Source organism: Etheostoma cragini, chromosome 14 (assembly GCF_013103735.1).
Source record: "Etheostoma cragini isolate CJK2018 chromosome 14, CSU_Ecrag_1.0, whole genome shotgun sequence".
Taxonomy (NCBI): Eukaryota; Metazoa; Chordata; class Actinopteri; order Perciformes; family Percidae; genus Etheostoma; species Etheostoma cragini.
Window position 1 is genome coordinate 25,004,955 of NC_048420.1, and position 1,664 is coordinate 25,006,618.

At 42.4% G+C, this 1,664-nt stretch overlaps 1 protein-coding gene across 1 annotated transcript in view; it reads right to left on the minus strand.

The window, feature by feature from the left end:
- Window positions 1-139: 139 nt before the first annotated feature.
- bop1 (BOP1 ribosomal biogenesis factor) overlaps window positions 140-1,664 on the minus strand; it is a 5,283-nt gene continuing 3,758 nt past the window's right edge. The window contains exons 9-10 of the mRNA XM_034892829.1: window positions 825-927; window positions 140-277 (exon numbers count right to left, since the gene is read on the minus strand). Coding sequence (XP_034748720.1) covers window positions 166-277; window positions 825-927 — 215 coding nt within the window. The 3' untranslated portion in view covers window positions 140-165. The remainder of the gene's footprint in view (window positions 278-824; window positions 928-1,664) is intronic.

Genomic DNA, 1,664 nt, shown 5'->3' on the forward strand with positions numbered 1-1,664 from the left:
ACGGTAATATAATATACTAGTGTAGTGGTGCATGTAGTACTGTGTGTAGTACTGTGAGTACTGCGTGTAGTACTGCGAGTACTGTGTGTAGTACTGTGAGTACTGTGTGTAGTACTGCGAGTACTGTGTGTAGTACTGTGAGTACTGTGTGTAGTACTGCGTGTATTACTTGTAGACGGTCCCGTGACAGACGATGACAGCTCCGTCGTCGGAGGCGGAGGCGAACAGCGGGTACAGGCGGTGATAGGCCACGCCCCGCACCGCCTTCTTATGGTGCCTGCACACAGGAAGTGGAAACACACACAGGAAGTTGTAAACATACACACACAGGAAGTGGAAACACACACAGGAAGTTGTAAACATACACACACAGGAAGTGGAAACACACAGAGGAAGTGGTTAACATAAACACACACACACAACCACACAGGAAAAGGAAACACACACTGGAAGTGGTTAATATACACACACACACAGGAAGTGGAAACACACATGCAACTGATGGAGGAATCTGAAGGACTGGTGGGAATTGTGGGTGTTTCTCAATACCAAGTAAGCAAAGAACGGACTTGTGTTCTTGGGGAGAGCGTACTTGCTGGCTGTACCTGGAAGACTGTACTCGCGAGTTCAGAAGCACACAACACACTGTTGACGGTTTAGAGACGGTTAAGTGTTCTTGGCCAAATGCTAACTTGTGTATTGGGTCAGTACTTTGGCCCAAACATGACGTTACACAAGAACACAAGGACACAAGTCCATAGAAGAACACAGATTGAGAAACGCCCGCTGTTCCACTCCAACAGGGTGCATTATGGGTAGCGTACCGTAGCATCTTGTAAGGTTTGGTCGAGAGGTCGAGATCGAACCAACTCAGCCGGCAGTCGTAACTCCCACAGATCACATGATCACCTGCAGACACACACACAGATCACATGATCACCTGCAGACACACACACAGATCACATGATCACCTGCAGACACACACACAGATCACATGATCACCTGCACACAGATCACATGATAGATAGATAGACATACATACATACACATACACACATACATATATATATATATATATATATATATATATATATATATATATATATATATACACATACACACACACACACACACACACATATATATACACACACACACACACATATATATACACACACACATATATATACACACACACACACACACACATATATATACATATATATACACACATACACACACACACATATATATATACACACATACACATATATACACTACCGTTCAAAAGTTTGGGGTCACATTGAAATGTCCTTATTTTTGAAGGAAAAGCACTGTACTTTCCAATGAAGATAACTTTAAACTAGTCTTAACTTTGAAGGAATCCCCTCTATACATCGCTAATGTGGTAAATGACTATTCTAGCTGCTAATGTCTGGTTTTGGTGTAATATCTCCATAGGTGTATAGAGGCCCATTTCCAGCAACTATCACTCCAGTGTACTAATGGTACATTGTGTTTGCTCATTGGCTCAGAAGGCTAATTGATGATTAGAAAACCCTCGTGCCATCATGTTCACACATCTGAAAACAGTTTAGGTTGTTACAGAAGCTCCAAAACTGACCTTCCTTTGAGCAGATTGAGTTTCTGGAGCATCACATGTG